This window comes from Belonocnema kinseyi, chromosome 9 (assembly GCF_010883055.1).
Source record: "Belonocnema kinseyi isolate 2016_QV_RU_SX_M_011 chromosome 9, B_treatae_v1, whole genome shotgun sequence".
NCBI lineage: Eukaryota > Metazoa > Arthropoda > Insecta > Hymenoptera > Cynipidae > Belonocnema > Belonocnema kinseyi.
Window position 1 is genome coordinate 62,807,277 of NC_046665.1, and position 27,807 is coordinate 62,835,083.

The window sequence follows — 27,807 nt, forward strand, 5'->3', positions numbered from 1 at the left end:
TAAAAACCCTTGCAGTATTGACCAAATAGTAAAATGTTTAAGACAAAAATGCCAATTAATTTTTAACAAATAGCTTCAAATTTTAACAAAGTCGTTAGTTAATTCAAAAAATGTTTTAATTTTGAATAAAAAACAGTCGAATTCAATACAAAAGAAAAACTTTCAACAAAATAGATGAATCCCAAATCAAAAACAGATTATTTTTCTACCAATCAGTTTCAGCATAATAATTGAATTTTTAACCAAGAAAGTTTTTTGAATCAATTCTTCAGGAATTCTTTAGAAAACAATTGAATTTTTAAACAAAAATATAATTTTTAAACAAATGGTTGATGTTTCTATCAAAATAATAGAATTTTCAACAATTTTGAAATTAAAATGAAAAATTTTTTCCAAGCCAAAACCAATTTCCATCAAAAGAGGTAGTTTTCAATCAAGAAAGATGAATTTTTAGTCCAAAAGAACGAATTAAAAAAAACGGATAAATTATAGATCAAAAATAATAATTTTTAATAAAATAGTGTAATTATTAGGGAAACAATTAAATTTTCAAAAATAAAGTTAAGTCTTCAACCAAATGGTTGAAAATTTAAACTAAAAGATGAAATTTCAACCAAATAGTTGAATCTTAAAAAAATTAATTATGACACAGCAAGTGGCATTGTCAATGAAGTACTTGAACTGGAAAGCATCGAAAAAGTCAAGAGTTCAACAAAATGGTTAAAATTTATTTCGAAATCGATTAATTTTTATCAAAATAGTTACATTTTCACAAAATAATGGACAAATTTAAAGTACATAAGTTAAATTTGGAAAAAAATAGTGGATTTTTCAACAAAATTGTTCAATTTATCACCAGAAACTAGAGTAATTAATCTTTAACAAATAAAATAAATTTTTAACAAAGTAGCTCAACTTTCAACTAAGTAGTAAAATAATTTCAAAAATATTTGAATTTGAATGTCAGAAATTTTTTTATTGAGAAGAGATTAAAATCCACCAAAGTGTTCAATTTTCGAGCTCAGAAGGCAAATTATTTACAAAACAGTTTACTTTCCAAACCAAATTAAAATTTTTGGTTGATTTTTCCACAAAAATAGTATAATTTTCAAGCCAAAGAGTAGATTTTTCCAAAAAAGCACAAAAATTTACATTTTCCACCAAACTGTAGCATTTTTAAACAAAATGATAAATCTATATCAAAGAGAATGAATTTTTAACAAAGTAAAATAACAATATTTCTTTATTTAACTAAATATATTTACTAAAATAAAAAGTTTCGATTTTAAATAAAAAGCAGCAACATTATTAACTAAGAAAGATTTATTGGCCACAAAATAAAAAAATTGAAGCATATTGTTGAATTTTTAGACCAAAAAAGCAACTTCTCTACAAAACAGTTTATTTTCAAAGAAAATATCAATTTTCAACCAAATAGTGGATATTTCTAAGAAAATAATATAAGTTTTTTTAAAACAGGGGAAAAAAGAGAAATTCTAAATAAAAGAGTAACTGTAATTATTAAAAACAATTTTTTCGTATTTTATTTGTTATTTTTGTTGTATGCTAAATAAAAATGATTGTATAAATCGCTGTGGTTGAAACTGACCTAGAGTAAACTGAAAAGGGCTATCAAGTGTTTCGAAGTGGAGGAAGACATTAATATCCTTCCAACGCTACTTTAGGCACAGAAAGAGCTACAAACCACAGGCCAATTAAGAGTACAACCGCCTATTTGATTCCAATGCTAATATATTTCACTCCTTTAATTGAATGTAAAAAAAGACAATGATAGAGATCCAAAATTTTTTAAAGAATACGTATTTAAAAATTAATTTCTTTATCCTAAAGGATTTGAGATGTAGAGAAAAACTTCAAAACATTTGAATCCGTTATTTTTTAGATCTTTTCTCGGATAAATCGGAATCTCGAATTAACCAAAGGCACTTAAACAGAAAAACATTTTTATTAAAATTTTTGCAGAGATTCCAAATGGAATTAAGAAAAAGCTGATTTAATTTCATAATACGGAAGTATATTTCTCAGAGTGGAAAAGTTAGACGTCAGTTTATCTAAATATATAAATAAAATATATGTCGAGATAACAAGAATTTCGGTAAGTTTAGACAACAATTTTTACAAGAGATAAACCACCTAACCTAACCCAACCTAACTAACAAAAATTTGATGAAATGCCTAAAAACTCAAGGTAAGTTTGAAAGAATTTAGGGTCAAATTCTGTCAAATCTGATGATATTTCCAGAAATTTCAGGACATTTTTTTAGTTTCTTAGGAACTTTTAAAATCTGTAAATCAGCGAGATCATGGAAAATTTCATAAAATCCCCTGGAATCTTTTAAAATATTTCAAGACTTTATAGGTCCTGTAAAATCCTTTTACATTTTCCGGAATTCTAAAAAATTCTTTACAACCACTTGGAAACTTTTTCAAATCCTTAAACATCCCTGGAGTTTTTTTTCTTGCAAATGTTTTGAAATATTTCAAAATACTCTAAGATATTTCAAATCCTTTGAAATACCGCTAAATTACAGAAAGAAATTGAAGTTTTGTAATAATACTCACAAATGTTTGAAATGTCCTAAAAAAAATGTCCTAAAGCCTTTAAAAATTGACAAAATTCCTTCAAATGATGTAAAACAATTAAAAATTCTTTGAAATTTTCCAAGTTATCATAAAATCTTCAGAGACCTTCAAAATATGTGGCAACACCTTGAGATTTTTTAAATCTTGGAAACTACGAAATCTCTCAGTCCTTGCGTACTTTACAAATACCCTGAAATATTTTATATCTTTTGAAACATCCAGAAACTTTTTAAAGCTCTTTAATTTTCTTTTAACTTTTTAAAAATCTCTAACATCTTGAAAATCCTTCGAAATCCCTTAATTTTTAGAATCTGTTAAAAAATGTGTAAACCTTAAAAAAAAACCTAAAATATTTTTAAATAATTAAAAGAAATAAGAATAGTGCACAACCATTGGTTTATTGAAAGAAAACTGATTAAACTCAACTGTTTATTTTAAAAAGTGATCTGAGAAAAAAATTACTGTGTGATAGCCCAGATTATTCTTGAAAGTTACTCGAAATGGTGTTCGCTTTCGTGGAAGAAAATCTGTTCGGTTCTGCTTCTGGGCAAATCGAAAGACAATGCGAAAAATAACTATGAAGTTGGGACCTGTTAGATGGTAGTGTTGGTTTTTTTGTTAGATTGACTCAAAAACATAAGTTAAAAAAAATTTTTCCCAAAAAAAGCTCTTTACCATTTGTATTTCTACTCTTCAGACTATGTATACAAAAAACTAGTCAAAAAGACTTCTTTTGGCTTCAGTTTATAAAGTCCGATTAACCAATCATAGAAAAACTGGGTGTATGAATTGGTGCAGGTAATCATTCAAGCAGGGTATTAGTCAGCTGATTACAGTAAACTCCGACTTATTTCAATGCTCAATTATTCCAATGCTCTTTTATGTTAATGCTCACTTATTCCAAGTTTTTACTGCTTGGATATTACAAGTGAGGAAGCCCCTTTACCTCTCACCACTTACCATGTACGGTCTCGCCCACGTCAGTGTCTGATCAATTGAAAAGAGGCCCTAAGATTGGGAAGCCCTTTGTTTTTTGCAAAGACGCACACATGCTTACAGCGCACGTATCGCTAAAAGGCAAAGGCAAACAATGAACGTCGCTTGAAAAAAGCACCTCACGGCACGCGGTAAGAGTGGGGGTCGTTGTAGCCTTAAAATATCCGAATGCATAAGTTCCTAGGCCCTTAGAATAAGTAAGAGCTTACTGTACTCCAAGCTGAGGTAAACTTTCCGTGGAGATATTTGCGATTCACTACGGAAACTTTATCTTAGTTTAGAGTACCCACCTCGCGTTCACCTTGCTTGGCCAATTGCCTGCAACATTTCGTAACAAGTTTTTATCTGTGTGATTTCCGAGGGCGTTAATTGAGCAGCAAAAAATAAGAATTTTTTCAAATTGACTCTAGAAAACTCGTTAAAGCAACTGCCACCCTGGAATTATTTGCGACAGTTAAGGGTTTAATACACGCCTCTTCTGAAGAAGAGTTGGGTGTGCAGGTGCAGGTGCAGGTCTAAATTATGCTGAGAGGTAAGTGGAGGAAAGCGTTGTGCTAGCTCAAAGCTTCAAGTAAAGTTTAGTTTTCATGACCGGGCATTTGTCTGACGCATAATTCGGAGTTCATTCCGCTCGAAATCCCACCGTATTTCTTGGGCATCTCTTCGAACTCGTGGTGCGCGTTCTTCTTCCTTCCACCCTACAAACACACTTACAGCCACATTCTACAAGCAAATTCAGACTTACACATTCAAAAACATAAGGTTCCTTCCCCTATTCCATATTCCCTATTGCATTCACTCCCGAGATCCACTGAGTGAATATATTCCCTGATTACGGTCTTTCGCGCGAAAAGTAGCTGGCTTCAGGGGCTCCCCACGATAAAATGCAAAAATATTTATTCCGACTTTAAAAGAACGACCTGTTTTTCTTGTTTAAAGCTCGAATTTGTCAGAACGATAGTTGAGATGAGTTTAGCACGATATAAATCTCGGCACGGCACCTCACGGGTTCACAGACTTTTTATTGTAGTGACATTTCACTTATTTACAAGAGGAATAATGACATTTTTTAATTCCTCGCCATTGGGCAAGATGATTGAAAACTTTCGAATTTTAAATTTGTTTCGTAAGGTAAAAAAGTTGTGTCATTCTTTTTGGGGTAAAATTTATAAAAGTAAATGACCTTAGATGGGGAAAAAGTAGGAAAATAATTGTTTTATAAAAATTTAATTGTTTTAAATGACGCAAAACGCAAGTTTTTTAATTTACACTTAATGTTGCAAAAAAATGTGTCTATTTTCTTATGCTTTTTTGATCAACTAAGAAAACACATACATAGTTCTAAGTTTTAAAGGCAATTTTGATTTTTTTTAAGGAATCTGAAACATAAGCTATTTTTACAAAAAAAATCTGTAAAAATCCGTTCATACAGGATATATGTAATATATAAAAAAATTGTTTGAAGCTTTAAAATATGGAAAACTTATTCACTTTTATAGGCTTCACCGCAAAATATTAAAAGTTTGTTCTATTTCTGATGAATAAGTGTACGTATTTCTTTAGCTTATTAAAAAAATGCCTTAAAAATAATAAAAATATTTTTTTGGCAACTGTAGGTATAAAAATAATGGAAGTGCATATTTTATCATTTTTTTAAATTTCATATTTCGAGGAAAACATTTTTTCTCCCTTTTTTCGTCTAAGGTTATTCACTTTCATAAGCTTTACACATGAACAAATTAAAAAATGTCTTTTCTTCTCATTTTTATGGATCCTATGTAAACGTTTTTTTTTACAAATGTACAAATAAACCAATTTTTGTTCACTTTTTTCGTCTAAAATTATTTACTTCCTAAAATTTGACACAACACAAAACACTGAAAAATCAAAAATGTTTAATCGAACAATGAATCTAATCATTTTGAGTTTGCGCAGCCTACTCTAATTCGTTATAATGCATATCTTATAAAAAATGAACATTGACTGACAGCCAGTATTAGAAACTAAATTTTTTAATTATTGTTTTGGAATTGAAATTTGAGAGAACATTTTCTCAAGTATTCATAGACAAAAATTTACGATTGTAGAAACTGGGTGTGATCAATTGTATTTTTCATCTCTAAATATCAATAAAATTAATTTAAAAGACCCTTCAGGTAATACCAATGAAGCGAATAGCCAGAATTTCGTGGTACGAGCGAACCCCGACATTAATAATTCCATATGATGAAACTTATAAAATTCAATAAAATGATGATAATATTATATATAAATTCTTTAAATATGTTACAGTTGCAATTACATTTATATGTTAACCAAATCAATAGATTTGGCTACACCCGTATATGAGGATGAAAAATTAAATTATTTATGAAAAAATATACAACATTTTTAAACTATTAAGGGAATTATACATTTCTGAAGAATAGGACCCACAGCTAACATTATATATATTTATTGGACAAACATATTTCACTCGAGCCATGCACAAATGAATAATAATTAAATTTTTTATGATAAAACATGCAACAAATTTTTAAACGTTTAAAGATATTACAAAATCCTGAAAAAATAAACTAGAGTCTATTACCGCACACCTCCAGTGAACATTTTACGATAATTGTACCAACAGATTTTGCTGTAGCCGGGAGCAAAATTCAAAATTAAATGTTTTATGATAAAATATAAAAATATATCAAAAGATTAAACGATTAAAGTTTTAATTACAATTTTAATCTAATAATAATAATAATGATAATACTAATTCTCTTTTGTGAAATCCTTAACAATTTATAACTAATGAAGGTATTTCCAATGCCTGGAAAAAACTGAACATTAATTGAATGCATGTCCACTTGAAATTTTGAGTCAATCAGTTTAGTAGGTTTGACCGTGGACCTTGGCAAATGTGAAAAATTCTACTTTTTATGGTTTTCCAGCGTGAAATTGTACATTTTTGACTTTATAAAGCTCTGTTTTGTTTCAAAACTTTAGTTTTGCATTTTACACCTCGTAGCCAAGTTTCATTAATATCGATGAAAAATTGTGCAGTCCATTCAATAAAATAGAAAACCAATAGTTCTCTCGAGGAAATAAATTATCAGTTTTATTTTATTGCACTTGGCAGCGATTTGCTACCACAAATCTTAATTCACTGTCTTCAGGTACTAAAATTATGCCGTCTATTATTATAAACTCGACACTACTAAATGGATATCAATTTTTCATATGCTCTCTTTCAACTCCTTTTTATTAGACTTTATCATTGAACATTCACATTAACAATTCACGATTGATTTCCATTAACGAGAAGTTCTTATGTTCAATTTTGGATTCACACTACTTTATGTTTTCTTGTTATTTTATTTATATCCCAGGTATAAGTTTTGACTAATTCCATTTCAAATAAAGCAGAGAAGTCGAGCTTAGGATGTCGGAGTGATGCATTTGGGTACATAATTCTATGATGAAAATGGACATAATTCTTGTTCAAAATTCAGGATTTTGACGAATTGACGAATTTTCAACAAAATGTATAAGTTTTGAAAAAAAAATTGAATTAACAACTCAAAATCATAAGTTACCAGTAAAAAAATTTAATTAAAAAAATCGAATCTTTAGCTAAGTATTTTTACATTTACCCCAATCACTGAATTCTCAATTTCAAAATATCAGTTTTCAACCAAATATTTCAATTTTTAACCAAAGAGACGAATTTTCAAGTAAAATGAAGAATGCTCAACTAGAATAATTAATCTACAGTGAAATAAATAATTTATAAACAAAAAAAAAAGAATTTCTAACCAAAGAGATGAAAAAAATGAAATTTTCATTAATGGTACAATGACACATATTTCAACTTAACAACTAATTTTAAATTAAAAACAGTTCAATTCAATATCAAAAGAAGACTTGTCAACAAAATAGCTGAATTCTCTACAGATCAACCAATGATGACCAATCTTTAATCAAATAGTTGCATTTTTATCTAAAAAATATTAAATTTCTTCTGAAAGAGATAAATTTATAAAGCATAAAAATACCAGTTGAAGTTTCAAAACCAAATTCATCATAACTGATTTTTTTTATTTATATACGTTTATTTGTATAAATTTAACGAATTATTAATAAACTTCTAATAACTGATGAACATATAATATTCTAGTTATATATTTTTTCATGTTGAACAAAAGTTGGTTTCATTTTCTAGCTATTGGAAACATTTATTTTATTTAAAAAAACCTTTGAAAAATAACAGGAATGAGAAATTCTTCCTGATCGAATCGATTTGAAAACAAAAAGGCTCACTTGAAGTCACAGAATCTCTCGGGTATGCTACATGTTTTTTTTTAAGATTTAAATTTTATTTTGTGCCTTATTTATGAGTAACCAGTTCATATTTTTTTTCAGCAAATTTTTAAAAAATATTTTCTCGACAATCCAACCTATTTGATTATTTTCAAAGGTTAAACGGCGAGGAAAATAAGCAAATTCGAATTTATAGAAAAAGAATATGCTTATAAAAGTTATTTATGCATGCACAAAACTCACAAAATGTTTTCTTTAAGAAAGCACAAATTCAAGAAAAATTTCGAAAAGATGTAAATGTGGGTTTTTGGGAACATGAACCATAAAAATTAAAATAAACCTAATTTTGTTTACAGTTTTTCGCAGGCCGAAAAATGCCTACTGCCTGATTTCCTTTAAAAAAATATATGTTTCGTTCTTGGGAGATGTAAAAATATATTTGGTCTTTCCTATATTAAAAATTTTGTTAATCTTTAGCAACTATCAATACAAAATTTAAATTCGTTTTTAAAATATCAAAGTTTTACGATTCGTTTTTTATGTTCTACACCAATAATCTGAATATAGCTTTATTAAATGAGTCTTTCGAGAACGTCATTTTTTTAAATTTTGACAAGTTCTACAATTTATCCTAGACTTGAATCTCAATTTTATAAGGCGTGGGCGTTATTCTAAAAATCATTAAATCCCAGAAATACAAAACAAAAAATAGTTCAGTAAAAATAATATGTTCAAGGGAAAATAAGAAAAATAGTATATTGAAATTATAAAAGTAGAAATTAATATCACATAAAATGAACCGGTGGTGTGGAAAAGTTGCTGCAGTAACTGGTGCTTCCGCTGGTATTGGTGCAGCAATAGCAAGATCGTTAGTTCAAAAAGGCATGATAGTGGTTGGACTTGCCAGAAGAAAAGAAAAAATGGAGGTCAGAAAAATAAAAAATAGGGCCCCTGTCAATAGCAATTTTGGATCATTCCTGACCCAGTTTTAAAATAATTAATTGCTTGTTTACTATATGTACTTTAGAAAGAACTGGAATGTGTAAAAGACAAAGGGACATTTATTGCCCGAAAATTAGACATTACTGATGAATGTGCAATAATTCATACATTCGAATGGATAAAAAAAGAGTTTGGTGGTGTTAATGTTCTTGTAAATAATGCTGGCATTGCTATTCCTGGACAAATACTAGGTTAGTACAATTATTTCAAGATTATGTTAGAAATATCAAAGTGAAAAAAATTTATTTGTATCATTAGTACTATTTCCAATTTTTTAAATTTCAGATGTTGAGACAGCAATTTGGAAACAAACGATTGATGTAAATGTACTGGGCACTTTACGTTGCACTCGGGAAGCTGTTAAAATTTTGAAGGAAACTTGCGAAGAAGGCCACATCATCAATATAAATAGGTCATTATAGGTTGCAGAGTGCTAAATTTTCTCAAAATAGGGAATAAGGAGAATTTTTTCAAAAAATAAATTAATAAAATAAAAAATAGGGGACAAAATAGGAGAAGAAAAACTGATGTTTTGAGTGTGTAAAGTGTTTTTAACTGTTTTCTTTCAGATTAACCTAAAATAACAAGTCGCAACCTTTTTTATGGCAGATATGCAACTTTAATGACTATGTATTAATTTTTTTTAGTTATAAATATTTTAATTTAACAGCAAAACTAAAGGTCTTACTTGCTTACAAAAATTTCAAATTTATGTCAGATTCTTGGCGTGAGACAACAAATATTTTGAACGGACGTCTAACAACCATAAGGCATCAATTTTACGGTAAATTAAGTTTCGGGTGACACATTAAGCACTGATCATTTTTTTATAATAAACTGATGAGAAATATTTATCTCTTAATTACAAATAATGAAAATTAGCGAGGGATTATATTTCAAAAAACGAAACTTTTTTAATAAACAGTGCTAATAAATATACATATACTCGGAAAAAATTAAACCAGTTTACTCAGCACATTTACATTTTTTTTATATTGAAAGACTATTGCGATAACAATCACCAACGATTTTTGATATCTTCTTCATTTATATAACGACAATTTTCATTGTTAAAAATTGCAATGTACAAAAATCGTCATTCTAATCACAACGTATGACACAGACAATTATTTTTAATTAAGTGAAAAATATTATCCCATGACTTTTATTTTTAAAAACAAATTTTGGGGCTAAATTTGACCCTTAAAACTGAAGTTGCTCACAAAATGTATGCCTAATAGAACTTCCACATTCTTTTAACTTTTTTTTAATTCAACGAAATTGGACACCTTTATAAAGCAGTTATCCGTTCAGTTTTATTAAAAAATTTTGAACTGTAAAAAACAGTAAACATAATCAACTCATAAATATCGCATACCAGCCACACAAATATTCTAGCGACTTTTAAAGATATGTTTTTTTAATTTAAAGAAATACTGAATAACTTTCTCACCACGAAAAAGAATTTTTTGCTTAAAGATTTTAGAAAATCCTGAAATCGGGATTTATGTGGGCACCCTAGGATACATTGATTTTTTTAAAATAAGTATTTGAGTACGCGTTATTATGAGTACGCAGTATAAATAAGTTCGAAAAAGTAGAAAAAAATTATCTGTAAAATTGGGCAAAAAGGGATAATTTCTCGAAAAAGGGGGAAAAAGAGGAATTACTTTTAATGAAAAAAGGGGAATATGGGAATGGAAGTGAAACCTGTTATAACATTTTTTTTCTTCTTTGTTGTTTAAAACCTCGTATTTTAATTAATGACTGAATATTTAAAAATTAATTTTAACCTTTTAGCGTTTTAGGCCACAGGATTCCTAGAACTGGTAATGCATTCCCCTTGAATGTTTATCCAAGTACGAAGTTTGCAATTACAGCATTAACGCAAACATTAGAAGATGAGCTACGTGGCTCTAGAATAAAAATTTCGGTAAGCAACAATAATTTAGTAAATCTATATCTTAATTTTTTGTTCGAGATATTTAAAATTCTACATTTGACTTTTTGAAATCTTCACAACTTTTAAATTATCTGTGTATTCTTTCAAAACATCAAAATATCTCTTAAACTTCGTCCAGTTTTCATTTAAAATTTTGTAATCCGGAAAATAAAATTTTTTCTTAAAAATCTTCTAGGTATATACTTTTTTGAGGTTCAACAAAATCGTTTTAAATGTTATAAAATTTTTTTTAGTTCTCTCTTAGAACTAATTTTTCAAAATACAAAATTGTATGAAATTTTCCCATAAGTCTTGAGGAAACTTTTTTATTCCTTTGAGATCTTTTTAAATTCTTTAAAAGCTTCTAAGTTTTACCTTAAAATCCTTCGAAATCAAAATTTTGTTTGAAATTGCTTTAAATCTTGAAATTTTCAATTATATGTGTAAAAAGAAGAATTTTCCACGAATTAGTTGAATCATTGGCTACAAAATATTATTTTTCAACCAGTTGCATCATTATCCAAAAAGAATGAAATTTTTACCAAAAGATACGAATTTTCTATAAAATGGTTTAATTTTTGAGCCAAAAATAAAAATGTTCAACAAAAAAGTTCATTTGAAACTAAATAGATTGCTTTTTAAGGAAAAGAAGAACTTTCAACAAAACTGTTACATTTTCAAAGAAAGAGATCAATTTTGATCTCAAATGAAAAATTGTCATTTAAAAAGAAATGTATTTTTAACAAAGTAATTGCATTTTGAACCAAAAACCATGAATTCAAAACGAAAAATTAAATAGCCGATATTTTAACTAAAAAATATTGTAATTTTTAATAAAAAAGAGAATTGATTAAAGAAAGATGAATTTTCAAGAAAATAGTTGAGTTTTGACAAAGTAAGTGAATTTGCAACTAAAAAATTTCATTTTTCAACTAAATGTGGAAAAGCTAAATTTTAAGATAAACATAATCAATTTCCAAACAAAAAAATTAACATTCAACATTAAATAAAGTATTTTTAACAGATTATAGCTCAATTTAATTTGAAAAGACAAATTTTTAGCAAGTAGTTGAATCCTTAACCAACAAAATTAATATTTATCCAAACAATTGCATTGTTAATAGAAAATGTGAAATTTCTGTCAAAGGAAAACTCTTCCAGTCTTCTTTTAAACTCTTAAATTTTTAAACTTATTATTATATTATATATTACATTGTTATATTATTATTATTATTATTATTATTATTTTAAAAACATTTCAGTGTTGAAATGTTGTCAGAGGCTTATACTGGCCCAACATGTCGAAGGCATTTTTGGTTAGAGATGGATTTTTATTTGATCATTTTTGCACGGGGCTGTCCCGGTATACATCATCAGTCACGGACGCATTTTTATAATGCAATCAAGTGATCTAATGAGAGCAATCTGCCCAGACATATTGGACAAAGCCTAGTTTTACCCCATCATTGACGGACTGGGTTGCAGTCAAGTACACGATGGGGGGACCTACAGCTTAAGGTGGGTTCCGAACCACCAGAACCTCGGTAAAGGTACATTGAAAAATTTCCAGAGGTACCGGCTCAGGGATCGAACCCCGGACCTCTGAGGTGAAGTCCAAGTGTCTAACCAACTGAACCACCGAGGCTCTTTCTTATTATTATTATTATTATTATTATTATTATTATTATTACACCATTAAGCCATTTCCCTTTCGGGGTAGGCGTGACTCACTCACTAGGGGAAAGTAGTAGTGTGTGAAAGAGATAGAGATTTTTCAGATTGATCCAGAATTCTCGTGCTATTTAAGTAAATAACACGATCGTTCCGCAACACTGCTCCGACCCATGTTGCTGATCAATCTCTCTAGCAATCACCCCAAGCGAAGAACCTCACGAAGTCGTTATGTAAGGTTCCCCACTTGGGTCCATTAGTGGCCAAGGTCTTTTGTTTCAGGCGTCATTCACTCTACTAAAACTCTTTTTATTACCTATTTGCCGGCATAATTTCCTATCCTGGTATACTTCTCTAGCTTCTTTTATGGCTTTCGTGTTTCTGTGACTTCTTATGTCTTTTCTAACTGGGGTCTCATCCACACATTCTAACCATTCTTTCCGCGGTCTACCTCTGGGCACGCTGCCATTTACTTTACCTTGATACACTTGTTTCGTTAGTCGTTCATTTGGCATTCTCTCAATATGTCCGAACCATCTTAACCGATTTATTTCCCATGTGTCTACTAGCGTCTCTTCTGCACCACATTCTTTTAGAATTATCTCGTTACTTACTTTGTCCATCAGGGTTTTCCCGCATATTACGCGCATGAATCTCATGTCAATTGCGTTCATTTTACTCTTATCTTTTTCTTGATAAGTCCATGTCTCGCTACCGTATAGTACAGTCGGTACAAATATAGAATTATGTATTACCATTTTAGATTTATTTGATATATTTTACTTCTGATGAGGGCACCTGCTCTACCAATAACCTGCTTACCTTCATTTATTCGTCTACCTAATTCCAGATCTATCTTTCCGTCCTTAGTAAATAAGCTACCAAGGTATACGAACTTATCAACTTGTTCAATTCTCTCATCATTTAATAAAATATTGCATAGTGTTTTCTCCCTCTTTCCTTCGAACACCATAGTTTTTGTTTTATTTGCGTTAATTTCGAGGCCCATGCTCTTCATGCTTGCATGTAGTTTATTCAACATTCTTTGTAAGTCTTCGATAGACTCTGCCATAACAACCTTATCATCTGCGAACGCTAACCCAGGTACCCTTACTAGTAACCATGAAGACATAACGCATCCTTGTCTAACTCCTTGAATAATATCGAAACAGTCACTCAGTTTCCCATTCACTCTTATACTCGCTTTGCTACCTGTCTATATTGTTTTTATAGCTTGTAGGGTCCATCCATTGACTCCATAATCTTTCAGAACTTCCCAAAGTTTACTTCTATCTACCTTGTCAAAAGCTTTTTCTAGGCCAACAAATGCACAAAAAACTTTTTTTCCTACTCTCAAACTTTTTTCTGTTATTTGCTTTAAGCTAAATATTTGATCCGTACATAACCTTCCTGGCATAAACCCACTTTGGACTTCCCAAATCTTTGCTTCTGTTATTTTCATTACCGTACGAATAAGTATTTTTGAGTATACTTTACTTACGGTACTTAATAAGCTAATCCCTCTGTAATTATTGCAGTCGCTTTTATCTCCCTTTCTTTTGTATATTAGTACGATAATCGCTTTTTTCCAATCGTTTGGGACGTCTCCTATCTCGAAATATAAATTTATCAATTCGCACAGTCTATGTGGTATGCAGTCGCCACCGTGTTTAAGCATTTCAGCGTTAATACTGTCTACCCCGGCAGCCTTACCGTTTTTCAAGTTCTTAATTATATCCCTCACCTCAGTAACACAGCCTTTTTCAATTGAGTCTTCCAACGTATCGTGTTCAACATCGCAGTTGTGGTGTCCCATAGCTTCATCTCCGAATTTTCTCCTAAAATAGTCTCTGAAAGTCTCTAGTATTCCATCTGCATCATATACCATTTCCCCCCTACTATTTCTCACGTTGACAATTTCTGTACTTTTGTTTCTTTTCATTTTTTTATAAAGTAGTTTCCTGCTTCCTTCAAAGTCGTTTTGTATTTTTATCTCTTCTTCTGCTCTAATTGTATCTTTACTTTCTTTAACTAATCGTTTAAGTATCCTGTTTTCGCGTCTATAATCATTTCTACGTATATTTCTTTCCTCATTGCTAAGACCTGCGATGTTCAAAGTTCTCTTGTACGCTTCCCTTTTTGCTTTTAGTGCAGCCTGAATTTCATCATTCTAGCACGCATCACCAGAATTAATGTTAAAAAAAAAATTTTGTTATTTTCCCAAGAATTTTATAAAAATCATTTTCATTAAAATATTTCACATTCTATTGAAAAAAATTAGAAATCTTTTGAACTGCTTTGAAATATTCTTTGAAATTTAATTAATTTCGAGTTAATTTCAGGATACTTCTCTGTTTTCTTGTATTTTTTGCCCTGTATACATTTTGACTCATTTCATTTTTTCTAGAGCATCAGTCCTGGTCTTGTGAAAACGGAAATATTCGATTTTGATAAAGACGTTTCTGGATGGCCGTATCTAGAATCGGAAGATATAGCCGATGCTGTAGTTTATGCTTTAGGTACCCACCCACGAGTTCAATTATCCGACATAATGATCAGACCCGTGGGAGAAGCCTTCTGAAGAATTCTTCAAGTAAAAACGTCATATTTGTTGTTTGTATTTACCCAAAATTTACTCAAATTATAATTGTTAATATTTTTATTAACAAAATTGTATAAACTATTTTTATGATGTACAAATAAATGATCTTTTTGTAAAACTTTTCTGGAAAGGAATCTTAGGTAATATTTCACTTCATTTGACCCAGGTCGTGATACATTTCGAATTCGCGGCGGAATGAGAAAAGTTTTAGCTTAATAAGCAATGCCAATGTAAGTTTCCTCAACTACGCTTCTTTTACTTGTCATGCTTTTATTTTCTTTAGATTATATCTCGCTAGAAAGTATGGCAAAGTGAGAAGTACAAAAAGACTACAGTGAGTTTAAAACAGAAAATAAAATGATACAGCAATTACATTTTTTCAAGATTCGCATTTGTCTGAGATCTGAAACTTTTTTTTCTTAATCTCTAAGAGCGTAAGACGTTTGCTCTTAGGAAAGAAAGGTTTCTTCGTTGCAGAAAGAAAAGCCCTTCCACTTCGTTTTTCTTCGACTGGAACAAAGAACGGGAAACTGAAGAGTTAAAGAAAATAGAGGAATTGAGTAACATAGGGTCGCTTGTTCTTTCTTCTAAGAAATTTCCAAGAAAGCGTGAAACAAGTCAATTTTAATGAAATTAGTCAAATAAAATCAAATCTTGTCACTAAGTTATTGAAAGTGGAGTACAAAATAAATATTCAGGATTTCCTATTTTTAATTACAACTTGACAATCATTCTTTATACAGCTTTTATGATCATACTCTTGTGTAATAGGGTGGTCCACATTTATTTAAAATTTAATTTTAGATTCCGCAAGCTCCATAAAGTTTAACACCTATTTCTATAATCAATGAGATTTAACAAGAATAATTGTTTGAACGATTTGTTATCGTTAACAATAATATCTGCTTACAATAATGCTAAAAATTTCAGTTTTTTAAGTAAAATTTTCAACTTGTTGTCCACTTTTAACCAAGAATAAAATGATAATGCAATATAGTACAAATTGTTAAAAAAATTACAATTTTCATATAGTTGTAGTTTCTTCTGCACGAAAAAATTTAGTCGCTTAAAATTTTGGCGATTATTTGCAGAATCTTGGACAGAGAGAAAAGTCTTCAAATGTTTCAATGCCTTTGAAGAAATAATAGAAAACTATTTATCAGATGTAGAATAAAATCTAATAATATTTAAAAACTGAATCGCAGAAAAAAACTCGAGTAATTCTTATGGAAAAGTATTTTGTGAACTAAGCGATCTTCTCTAAGAAATACTCTAAAGGTTAACAATATTTGAAAGAGTTTCTCTAGAGTTTACATGACAGTCGAGGAATTTGAAAGATATAGGATTTAAAACATAATTTTGTACATTATGGTATGAAGTTAATTAGATTTTATATTATTTTAAAAGGAGTTTTAGATTTCTTGCTAGAGATAATTTAAGAGATGAGAAATTAAAGAACTGTGACACCTCAGTTTATAGAACTTCGTCGACAGTCGCAGAAAACGAGAGGTGATGCGCACCAGTGTTCACGTAGATAGTTCACTTTTGATTTTTTACATTTATAAACGAAATTAGAATTTAATTTTGTAGGCAGCAGATTTTAAATTTATATTTTTCTATTTTTAGTAACTTCAAAAAGAATGAAAAGTTTAGAATGAGCCGCCTCTTCAATGGAATTACAAATTTTGTAATTTATTACTTGAAAAACGTACAAATTTAAGAAGTCAAAAAGTTTGTAGGTTGAAAAAATTAGAAATTTTAAATAGAAGATATTAATACTATCTGTATTTAAAAACTTATTTAATAAAATTAATGAAATTGTTTATAAAATTGCCTAGTTTTTAACTTTTAAATGTTTGAGTTTTACGAGCACTCAATTTTGATGGACTGGAGATTTGAGATCTTTTCATTCTCAAAGCTCATTATTTGAATAAAGAATTTTAAAGCTTAGTAATTGTGACAAATTCTTGTAGTTAAACAAACAATACAATTATTTATTTTAAAATATTAAGACTTTTCAAAGGATTTTTCTCAAAAATCTGGGTTGTTCGGAAAGTAATTTCTCTCAAATTTTACAAATCCTTAAAAATCTTTTTAAATACCTAGAACTTTTTTTTTAAGATTTCTAAAGTATTTTGGGTTTTTTTTAATAACCCTTCCAACACTTTTTTAACTCTTTAAAATTCCTGTAAATTAAACAAATAAATTAAAAATTTCTTGACATCTTTTAAAAGATCCTCAAATATTTAAAATCGTTTTTAAAATCGTTAGAAATATTTTGAAATCTCTTGAAAATTTTTAAAGCTTCAGATTGAAATTGAGAAAAGAGAAAATTTTTAAAACGTTAAATATTGAAATGACTGTGGATTAGAGGTTTGAAAATGGGACCAATAAAAATTCAAAGCTTTCGAAATTTATGTATCAAAAATTCTCAACTATTCATTAAGAATAATTATAAAATCGATGGGATTCAAGTCTTCAAATCTGGGCTATAGTTCCCGGTTTTCCCAGTCAGTGACCACCCGACTTGAAGTTGTACATTTCTTTAATTTTTTGTCACTTAAAATATGTGGTTGACTTTGTTTTTTTAAGTCAAATATTTAGGGGTTAATGATGATAATCCAACGGTTTTTCGATCGCACCTGTTGTTATAATTCTGAAAAAAAAGAACCTGAAAACAATGATGAGGAGAGTGGAGCTGAAAGGTAAACATAGAAACATAACCTACAATTTCTTGAGGTATTTGCAGATTTGCTTAATCTGGCATTAAATTGAACCAGCTATGGATAATAATTATAGCACAAAGATACAAAATGTACAAAATGTAGAAAATGTACAAACGGATTTTAAGGTGAAACACTGGACAGTCAAAAACACACGAAATTGACTCATTTATCTATCAGATTGTATCTGTCACAAAATTGCTTGCTTCGGGATCGAACAGTAAAATACCAACAATCTCAATTCTAATTTCTAAATCTGCCTGAGTTAAAGCCGATATCAGGTTGTGTGCGTGCGATATACCTACGATGGCCACGCGACGCACACATGTTAAGGGTTGAGGGCCACTTTCATTTACCTCATGTCGGTCATTGTCGGTGGTGCAGTTTCTTTGCACACCGACCGAGTCCTGGAATCACTCGTGGATTTAAAACCGATATATATATATATATATATATCAATCAAATGACCATCACGGGTATACGGGCGAGTAGGGGGCGCCATATTTCTATCAACTGATATTTCTAATGCATTGTGACTCTCTATTTCTCTCTGATAATTCTTCAACAAGGAGGTTTTAAAACTTTATCCGACTTCTTCTCTTTTTTCTTTCCGTGTGAAGTTTATAACTTTATGTCCACTCTTTACTTATTGAGGTAAGAATTAATGCTTTTCAACAACCATAACTGTTCGAACCAATTATTATTGTTTTTAACTATCTTCTTTTAGATAATTAATGGATAGTTTTTAGAGAGAATCGTTTTTTGAACAATCTTTTTCTTCTTTGTGAAAATATTTTTCTGAAATAAATCAGATATTCGAAATATTCTTCAAATTTTCGGTATGCATCAACTCAAATGTAAACTTTCCTTAAAGTAGTTCCCTATCAAAAAATCCGACGTAGGATACGATATCGATAACGACGCCGAAAATTACGCAGGAAACGAGGACGGAAACTACACCGCAAACGAGGTCGGAAGCGACGTCGGACACGACGCCGGAAACGACGCCGGAAACTAGATCGGAAATTGGGACCGGATACGACGTCGTTTCCGGCGTCGTTCACGACTTCGGTTCCGGGTGAATTTTTTTTTCAATATGTACTTATAACTATGATACATTGAAAAAAGGTTACTTGTGCCAAATGAAGTTTACTTGGCTGAAGTAACTCAAACTCTCGTTTATTTTCAAAGAAATATTTATTTGAGGCAAATAAATATAAGCACTTTGATGGAAAAAATGATTTATTTCAGTTAAAGAAATTTCAATAGGATTAAGTTAACATATGAAACAATAAACAATAAACCCGAAACAGAAAAATTAGATGAAAAACCCACGTCCAGCTGGAATCGAACTCGTGTCCGTCGAGGGTGAAGTCCACAGCGATGACTACGACCCTATCTTAACATTGAAATTTTAATGCAGAAAGCCATATTTAACTCTCACTATAAATGCGAAAGAAATATTTCTTCAAATAAAAACATGAATATTTAATTTAACAACATATTACTTTAATCTAAAGAAATACACAATTGAAAAAATTACGCCAAATTAATAAATGTTTGATTCAAAAAACTAATCTCTTCTTTGGAATAAATGTTCAATTATTATGAATAATTTAAGTCTAGTGATAAATAAAATATAAAGAAATAGATATTCATCTAAACACAATATCTTGTTGAGCTAAATAAATGCTTCATTGGTATAAATGCATGAACTCTTTTTTTAAAAGGATTTATTTCATCAAACAAATAATTATGACATAATAATAATAATTACATTTTTCTATAGTTATTTTGTTAATTAATTCCCTGAAACTCACTTTTATCATTTTAATTGTGATAAATTATCAAAATTATAAATTAAATTATATAATAATATTATTTTCCCACTGAAAAAAGGGATTTTTTGAACAATTAAATGCATTTACTTATTCCTATTTCTTTCTATCGAGAAAATATTCTTCAAAAGTAGGAATTTTTATTGAAATCATACACATATTTCTTGTTGATCCGAAGAAATGAATTCTTGGGCTATATTTTTTCGGTTCAAGAAAATGTTTCTAACATTTAAGAAAATTATTTCATTGATTCAAAAGGTATAGATTCGTTGAAATCTGATTAGTCGTTCAAAGAAATATTTATTTGATTCAATGATTTCGATTCGTTGAGTGGCTTCGGACGCATTTGAATCAATAATTTTTTGCATACTTGAATGAAGTATTCAGGTTAATTTAAAATAATAATAATTAAATTGAAAATATATTCATTTGTTACAAAGATTCCATTCATGTATACCAATGAAGCATTTATTTAGATTAGCAAGATATTGTGTTTAGATAAATATCTATATCTTTAGTTGAAAGAAATATTTTATTTTATTACTAGAATTAAGTCGTTTATAACAATTATACATGTGTTCCAACGAAGTAACTATTTTTTTTGTAAATCAAACAATTATTAATTTGGCGCAATTTTTTCAATTGTGTATTTCTTTACATTAAAGTAATATGTTGTTAAATTAAATATCCATGTTTTTGATTTTAAGAAATATTTCTTTGGCATTCATGGTGCGCGTAAATATGGCTTTCCGTCTTAAAATTTTCATGTTGCGATAGCGTCGTTGTCATTGCTGTGGACTTCACCCTCGAAGGACGTGAGTTCGATTCCTGCTGGAGGTGAAATTTTTCATATACTTTTTCTGTTTTATCTTCATAAAGATTTTAAATTATCTGATTTGTTTAAATTAAATATGTATAATAATAACAGTTTTAATTATAACGTTAGCCAAAAGAATCCAGTTGAAAATTTAAGTAAATATGTAATGCATCCGACAATTTGTCGGATATTTCTTTTCTTCAAATGCTAACTTAATCCTATTGAAATTTCTTTAACTGAAATAAATCATTTTTTCCATCAAAGTGCTTATATTTATTTGCCCCACATAAATATTTTTTTGGAAATAAACGAGAGTTTAAGTTACTTCACCCAAGTAAAATTCATTTGGTACAAGTAACCTTTTTTCAGTGTATCATAATTATAAGTGCATATTAAAAAAAAATTCCACACCGGAACCGAAGTCGTGAACGACGCCGGAAATGACATCGTATCAGGTCCCAAATTCCGATCTAGTTTCCGGCATCGTTTCCGGTGTAGTTTTCGACCTCGTTTCCTGCGTAGTTTTCGGAGTCCTTGTCGATGTCGTATACTACGTCGGATTTTTCGATAGGGTTACTGCGAGCCTTTTTGTTTAAATTAACATTAACTAACTAACATTTATTAACTAACTAAAAAGTAAAAGCAAAGCTAAAATTTCAGAAACACTCGCAAATCTCTAGCATTTACTTTAAGAGAAGTTATTTGAAAACAATAATGAATGTTCTGAACAATAATTTTTGTTAAATTGCATTAATTATTATGTCGCTAACTAAAAAGTTGCAAAAAGTTAAAAGTTTCAGAAAAAATACAACTATCTAGTATTACTATTGGAGAAAATAGTTATAAACAATTATGCTTATTAGATTTCATTAACTATTATCTCGCACTAAGGAAAACATGAACAAAATTTAAATATTTCATAAAATCCGCAACTTTCTACTATTCTAAGAAAATATCGGTATATAAATAATAATAAATGGTTCAACCAAATACTGTTGTTAAATGTAATTGATTACTGCGTCATTATAACTGAAAAGTTGAGAACAAGTTAAAACCCGATTCAACTAATAGTAAAGATTTTTAATAACATTACTTTATATATTATGTAAGCATAAAATTAGTCGGCAGAATGTTTATAAATTAAAAAATTATAAAATTGACCAAAAATTACAAATTGCCAAATTTCTAACAAATTAAAAGTTCAAAAAAAATAGTTTGTTGTCGTGGAAGTAAAATATTTGTATGATTCTGCGATTCAAATCAAAAAACATTTTAGATTCAACATATTTCAAATCTTATTAAGTTAGCATTTAACTTAATATGAAAAACTTGCTTTTGCACAGTTTAGAAAAATTCTAACCTGAACTAATTTTTAAATAATTTTGTAATTTTCTTAAGTTTCACTAGCAAAATAGAGATTTATTTAAACTTCTGAAATCCAATATCTGATCAGACAAAAACTTCTCGAAACATAAAATTCACGACACTGAAAAAGATCCGAAAAAGAATTTACTTGAAAAATTAATTTCGAATTTATAAAATTGACGACAATTGAAAATTATTGAAGAATTGGCAAATTCGCCAATATTAGAATTATCGACAGTTTTTGATTTTTCCGAATTTAAAAATTTCCGAAATAATATTGCCCACGTTATAAAATATCTGACAACGTAATATTATTAAAACAAAAGAATTTTACAAATCTAAAAACTTAAGAAATGATTAAATAAATGTAAAAATAAAGACGAATATTTTAAAATCATTAATATATTTTTTATTTCGTTGATTATTTTAGTATTTATTTATTTTCGGGGTTTCAAAATGGACTTTTTTGTGCAAATATGCACATTATTCGTTGCATGGTCTATTCTAAATTATTTTTGATACACCATCATCTTCATTTTTAGAAATTTTTAATTTTCCTGTAAATCATTCATTTAAGAAGAAATTATTAGATTTTGTTGAATGTTGAAACATTTAAGGATAACAAATATAGAAAATGCAATTTTTGACCTTATTTGATGAGCCCGCAATTTTATAAATTTAACAAATTTTAAGTTAAAAAAATTTTAATCTTATGAGGAAGTTCAAGTGTGCCTAGGGCGATGGATAAATATTAACCAATTTGGATAAAATGTTGAGGACACTCTATTTTTGGGAATCCGCACCATAATAACAAGTGGGATTAAACGATTTCCAAAAAAAGTAAAATAAGAACCTTTCTGCGAGTGCAATTTGTGTTTTAGAGACTCAAAAAGTGTATATTTGACAGTTTATATTTTCTCCAATAAACAAATAAGTAGCCAAAGTTGAAAACCAATCGTCGATGTAGACTGGTCTGTGTGAGTCCGGTATGGAATCCACCAACAATGAAAAGGACACAACCAAGCTTTACTCTAGAATCTAGTCTAGTCTTGTGTCTATAAGAGAAGGGTTCCCTTCGTTTTTCTCCTTGCTTGGGGTCTTTTGTCTGTGGATTCTAGCAACCTTTTATTCGCCCCTTTCATCCCCTGGATCCCTTGGCCTGCCACTTCGTTTTATTCCGCTCGGGTAGCGCCTAACGTGGGGCGAAAGCTGCCAGATTAAAAGTGGGTATTCTTTGAAACAATCCCATCCCCGGAAGGCGCGTGCCCTACTCTTTCACAGTTCTCCACGGTCTTCATTTGTGCCAACCTTATCCACCTTCTTTCGCGTCTTGCCATTCAGTTTCCGATCTCTCTAAAAGTCCAAAAGTGCAGTCACCTTCTTGTCTTTCCCGTTTTAGCCCTGATTCGACTGGCTTCACCTAACGACCCTCCAGTGCTTCATCACAGTTCGTTTCTTCCATAGACCATATTTGATTCAAGTCTCCCACAAACCCTCATGCTCTCCAGTATTCCTTTTGCCACCTTCTGAGCTTCTAGCTGTAATTAAAAGTTCACCTGTTTCTGTTGTTTCTCATGTCTGGTGATGCGCACTCTCGCTTGGGGCTTGTGCAAAGAAAAGCACGACAAAGAAAGCTCTCTTATCGGCATTGTTTGGGTGTGCAAAAAAAACAGACTCATGTCCTTATTTTCGTTCTCTTGAAACAGATTTTTTTATACCACAGGATTTGCTTGACTAATTGTGGTCCTAATAATTTTGTTTGGAATATTATTATGTAGGGGAAACCTCCCTGGAATGGAGCTCTTATAAGAAAAATTAAGCTAATACAATAGATCTGTCCGAAAAGTATCCGACCTTGCCTTCTAATTTTACACCTAGTTGTCACTGAGTGACGCGGACTTGCAAATCTTAATTCGACTAGTTCTGTAAACGTTTGCACATGTACGTGTTGCATTTTAGAATAACGGTACATACCGAAAAAAGTGTGCTTTATATTTTAGTAAAAAATTGGATATTCATGTTCGAAAACCATCGTAATGATCCGGAAAGTGTTTACAGAGATGAGCCTATGATTGATACTCTGATTGAAGAGTGGTTTAGGCAATTCAAAAGTGGTCCTAATTTAATGGAAAGAAGCCCTCACTCAGGTGGCCCCTTAAAACCAAAAATAACTCTAAATGTGGAGCGAGGCGAAACGGTAAACAAAGAATATTAGCAAGAAGTTCTAAAGCGATTACGTGGCGCAGTGAGAAGGAAATGGCCCGATTTGTGAAAAAGTCACGACTACATACTTCAACACGACCACGCATCGGTCCATTCATCGCAGCTTATTCAGCAATTTCTGGTAAAACCTCGGCTCTTCCCATACAGTCATGATCTGGTTTACGATTTCGAGGCCATAGATTTTTTATACGGGGAAGTTGAGAAAGAATACCCCGTGCATAGTTATAAAAAAACTGCAAAATGAGACAGAAACTAATTCAACATAATAAATTCAAAGTTGTACAATTTTAAAGTAGTATCTCACATAAGTGTAAACTTTGAAATTATAAACTCCCAAAATTAGAAAAGTTCAAAAATACATTTAAACATTTGTAGCATTACTGATGAAGCATTTAAAAATTGAGAAACTTAAGAGAAACTATTTTGGAAAATCATTAACATTCATGAGGAAAAGCAAACATTTTTCAAGACATGTTCCAAGTTAAAATATTCGGATTACTGAGGAATGTTAAAAAATGAGGGTCCAAGTGGGCCATTTAAGAATTCCAATAGTTCTGGGAAGATTTACCTAAGAAAAAAATGTCGGTCTGAACTTTCACTATTAGGAAAACCTTTAAGCTTGCATCCAAACTAAAATATTTTGTACTCTTAAGAATTTTAAAAGGTTCGATTTTGCAAGGAAGCCACGTTTTTTATATAAAAAACAAACAATAAAAAAACTGCCATAGGTATTTAAAAACATATAGAAAAGATTCCATTTCAAACTTACATTTTAATTCGAGTTACCGTTATTTGATAACAATGTTATAATTGATTGATTTGCGACATTCTAAAATAAAATAACTATTTTTAGAAGGGAAGGAAAAATTTATTATGATTCGTTAACTTTTTGTCAACTAACTTATAATTAGCCCCGTACACTACCCATGGTCCTCTACGAAGCTACTAAATTTACATAGGCTTCTTCGCATGAATAGTCAGTAATTGAAAGAAGAGTATACTCACGTCGGTTTTAGATTAGATATACAATTAAAACCCATCAAAAATAGACTCACCTGTAACAAAGAAAGGAAAATTTTCATTAGTACTCGTATATTTATTCTAATCAGAGCTTATATGCTTTAAAATAAACTTTGACATTATCAACTTTTTGAAATAACATTCTAACTGGATCAAATTGATAAATGAAATAATATTTCAATTAAAACGGCTTCAAAAATTCCACTCAAGTTATATACATCTGCTAAGAGAAGCTTGAAACTCCCGCTTAAATAAGGTGGTAGCGCTCTGACCTTGTAAACGGAAATTTCTAAATGTTTTATATTTTATGTACAATATTAATTATTTAATAAAGACTTTCAAACACACAAAGCTACAAAATATTTTAGTGAAATAAGTGTTGTTTATTATTTTGAACACAACTCTTAGAACAATCTTGAAGAATTCACATTGAAAGTATCGATGTACAAAATTCTACAATGTTCTGAAAAGATGGGGTTTACGGAAGACGGTTATTGACAAAAGGGTGGGTTCGGATGAAAAGAGATAAATAAGGAGTAGTCTGTTGGATTCTAGCAAGACATGAAAGTTACTGAAAAGGAACCTTTAACGGAATTAACCAATACTTCTGTAGAAGCGAGGACCCTGAAGCTGTCTCTCTTAGCGATCTACACGCCCATTCTCTGTTCATCCCCTAACCACCAAAACCACAAGGATCTCGTCGATAGCACCCAATCGAATTATAGACTAAACCAATCAGAGACGAAATCATCCTGATCACTCGATGTGATAATTATGCAAGGAACTTGTTCAAACAAGTACCCGGTACAATCCCTGGAACGAGCATTTTTCAAATCAATTGAAAATCAATGTTTAGAACTTTATTTTGATTAAGCATAGTGTAGAAATATATTTTATGATTATATAAAAACAAGCACCTAGACTTTTGGTCATAGAAATTACAAAGGTCGGAATTCACAACTAAAATTTCTTTAAAAACAGTGTAAATAGGGTGATTTTGGAATTTTCATGAAAATAGTTAAATTTCCAGCCAAAAAGATCTATTTTCTGTCAAAAGGATAAATTTTTAACTAAATACTTAAGTTTTCAAGTTAATAAGTATAATTTTTTAGCAAACGGTTTGATTTTAAACACATCAAGATGATTCTTGACCAACAACAAAATATTTAAACCTCTAACTTCAAGGAAGGTTTTCATCTCGCCAAGATGAAATTTCAACTAAATAGTCGAATATTCAAACGAAAAAATTTAACTTCAACCAAAAGCAATTTCGATCCATAGTGGAATTAGCAAACCAAAAAATGAAATTTTTTAGAAGAAGGTTGAATTTCTAAAAAAGAAAGTTCATTTTGAACTCAGGCAGAAAAGTATTTAATGAACTACTTTAACTTTTAGTAAAATAGTTTGAGTTTTGAATAACAAGAAATATAGTTTTAACGAAATAGTTGCATTTTCAAATAAAAAGATAAACTTCACACCAAACAAGTAGTAACTACATTTTTCATTTCAAAATTAGTTCTCAACCAAGAAAAAAAAGGAATTTTTAACACACAAGAAAAACGAATTTTCAACTGAATTGTTAAATTTGTAACCAAAGACATAAGTTTTCAAACCAACATGTAATAAGTTATATTTCACCAAAAACGTTAGTTTTCATACAATAAATTAAATTTTATAAAAAATAATAGAATTTTAAATCTAGAATACGTGTTTTTAACAACAAAAAACTTAATTTTCAAGACAAAAAGTCGACTACTCTACAAAACAGTTGAATTATTGAGTTGATTATTGAACAGTGTTAGTTTCAGTTACAAAATTAATTTAAAAAATGGACGTATAAAATACATGGTTGAATATTCGACCAAACATTAAACTTTTAACAAAGTAGTTCAAATTTCAACCATTTAGTTCAATTTTCAATAAAAAAAGTAGAATTTTCAACGAAACATGTTATTATTATTATTACACCATTAAGCCATTTCCCTTTCGGGGTAGGCGTGACTCACTCACTAGGGGAAAGTAGTACTGTGTGAAAGGGATAGAGATTTGTCAGATTGATCCAGAATTCTCGTGCTATTTAAGTAAATAACACGTTCGTTCCGCAACACTGCTCCGACCCAGGTTGCTGATCAATCTCTCTAGCAATCACCCCAAGCGAAGAACCTCACGAAGTCGTTATGCAAGGTTCCCCACTTGGGTCCATTGATAGCCAAGGCCTTTGTTTCAGGCGTTATTCACTCTACTGACACCCTTTTTATTAACTATTTGCCGCCATACTTTCCTGTCCTGGCATACTTCTCTAGCTTCTTTTATGTCCATGCATTTTATCATGCAGGCTCTCTTGTTTCTGTGACTTCTTATGTCTCTTCTAAGTAGGGTCTCATTCACACATTCTAACCATTCTTTTCGCGGTCTACATCTGGGCACGCTGCCATTTACTTTACCTTGATACACTTGTTTCGTTAGTCGTTCATTTGGCATTCTCTCAACATGTCCGAACCATCTTAACCGATTTCTTTCCCATGTGTCTACTAGCATCTCTTCTGCACCACATTCTTTTAGAATGATCTCGTTACTTACTTTGTCCATCAGGTATTTCCCGCTTATTGTGCGCATGAATCTCATGTCAATTGCGTTAATTTTACTCTTATCTTTTTCTTGATAAGTCCATGTCTCGCTACCGTATAGTACAGTCG

At 30.1% G+C, this 27,807-nt stretch overlaps 2 protein-coding genes across 2 annotated transcripts in view; one reads left to right on the forward strand and one right to left on the reverse strand.

Annotated features, from left to right (window-relative positions):
* The window catches only part of LOC117179779 (nephrin-like), a 628,567-nt gene that overhangs the window by 504,344 nt on the left and 96,416 nt on the right, over positions 1-27,807 (reverse strand). The gene's annotated exons all lie outside the window — the stretch shown is intronic.
* LOC117179780 (farnesol dehydrogenase-like) lies at positions 8,506-15,206 on the forward strand. The gene is made up of 5 exons (XM_033371880.1): positions 8,506-8,834; positions 8,936-9,101; positions 9,196-9,322; positions 10,711-10,843; positions 14,931-15,206. The coding sequence occupies exons 1-5, from the start codon at positions 8,703-8,705 to the stop codon at positions 15,102-15,104; spliced, it is 732 nt and encodes a 243-aa protein (XP_033227771.1). The 5' UTR covers positions 8,506-8,702; the 3' UTR covers positions 15,105-15,206.